The sequence below is a fragment of the Talpa europaea genome, assembly GCF_964194135.1.
Source record: "Talpa europaea genome assembly, chromosome: 12".
In the NCBI taxonomy this organism is placed as follows: domain Eukaryota; kingdom Metazoa; phylum Chordata; class Mammalia; order Eulipotyphla; family Talpidae; genus Talpa; species Talpa europaea.
Genome location: NC_140079.1, coordinates 70,949,921 through 70,951,058, shown reverse-complemented (window position 1 = coordinate 70,951,058; position 1,138 = coordinate 70,949,921). Strand labels below are relative to the sequence as shown.

The following is a 1,138-nucleotide window of genomic DNA, read 5'->3' as shown; positions in this document are numbered from 1 at the left end:
TAAAAAAAAATCATTTCTTTATAGGTGCTGATTTTCTCCTCCAGGTGAAGGTAAGGGATTATGTCTAAAGTCTTTTCAACTTAAAAAAATAAAAATGAAGGGAAAAACAGCTGCAACTCTGAATCTTTGGGACAAGGTTTCCCACTATTGCTCACAACCTCCCAAGTCAGACACTTAAAGCCTGTCCCTTGTGCAAAGGAGAGTGGAGCCAAAAGCAAAAGGCGGGGTCCACAATGTGGACCCCTCTGTGTCTGGGTAGAGGGTCCAGAGCTACAAGTTCTCTCTGGCAGGAAGCACTGCTGGCTTCAGGACAGGGCCACAGGCCACAGCTGGGCCCTGATGAACACTTCCCCGTGTGCTTCATACTTCAGGTCCCGCCAGTTCAGGACATTAGGGCCGAAGGTTCCACCAGCATATAAGGTGCTAATCTGTTCTGGCGACAGCACAGAATCCCACATGTTCACATCTCCGATATCTCCCACCAAAGACTGATCTTTATCAAAGCTCCCACCGAAGGAATCCTGTTCCTGCCCCAGGACAATGCTGGCATCTGTCCCCACAGAGTACCCCTTCTTCAAACTCTTCCTCACATTGGGCTTCCCATCCACCCAGAACTCTGCAATTCCCGAGGCCGAGTCCCAGCTGGCACAGACATGCACAGGGGCTGTAGTGACCTTGGGACTCGGGAATAAAACTTCATCCCCACCTACTCCAAACACATATCCTCTACTCTTAGACCAATACACGAGGATGTCGTTGGGTTGCCTGCTGGTGGCGTAGGAGAAGAGGCTGTAGTCGCGGGACATATCGGTGTAGGTATACAGGCACACGGTAAAGGCCTTGAGTGGCTTCTTTAGCTGTGTCGTCAGGGTCACAAAGGAATTATCTGACTGTTTGGGCAACACAAAGGCTTTTGTGTGCATGTCTGTAAGACAGAAAACAGTAGAAATGAGAGATGTCTCAGATCCCAAAGATCTCTTGCACACAGCTAGAGTTTGGGATTGAGAATAGACTGACCTCTCCATTAAACACACACATATACGCGCACACACACACGTGCACACGCACACACACATACACACATCCATCTGGATGCTCCTCTGAATTCAGTTTGCATAATCTTGGGCCCACCTATTAT

General features: G+C 48.8%; 1 protein-coding gene across 1 annotated transcript; it reads right to left on the bottom strand.

Annotated features, from left to right (window-relative positions):
* Positions 1–305: 305 nt before the first annotated feature.
* On the bottom strand, positions 306–923 carry LOC311181668 (C-reactive protein-like; the record flags this gene model as incomplete). The annotated part of the gene is made up of 1 exon (XM_084250110.1): positions 306–923. One exon carries the CDS (start codon positions 921–923, stop codon positions 306–308), a length of 618 nt encoding a protein of 205 aa, XP_084106236.1.
* Positions 924–1,138: the final 215 nt, after the last annotated feature.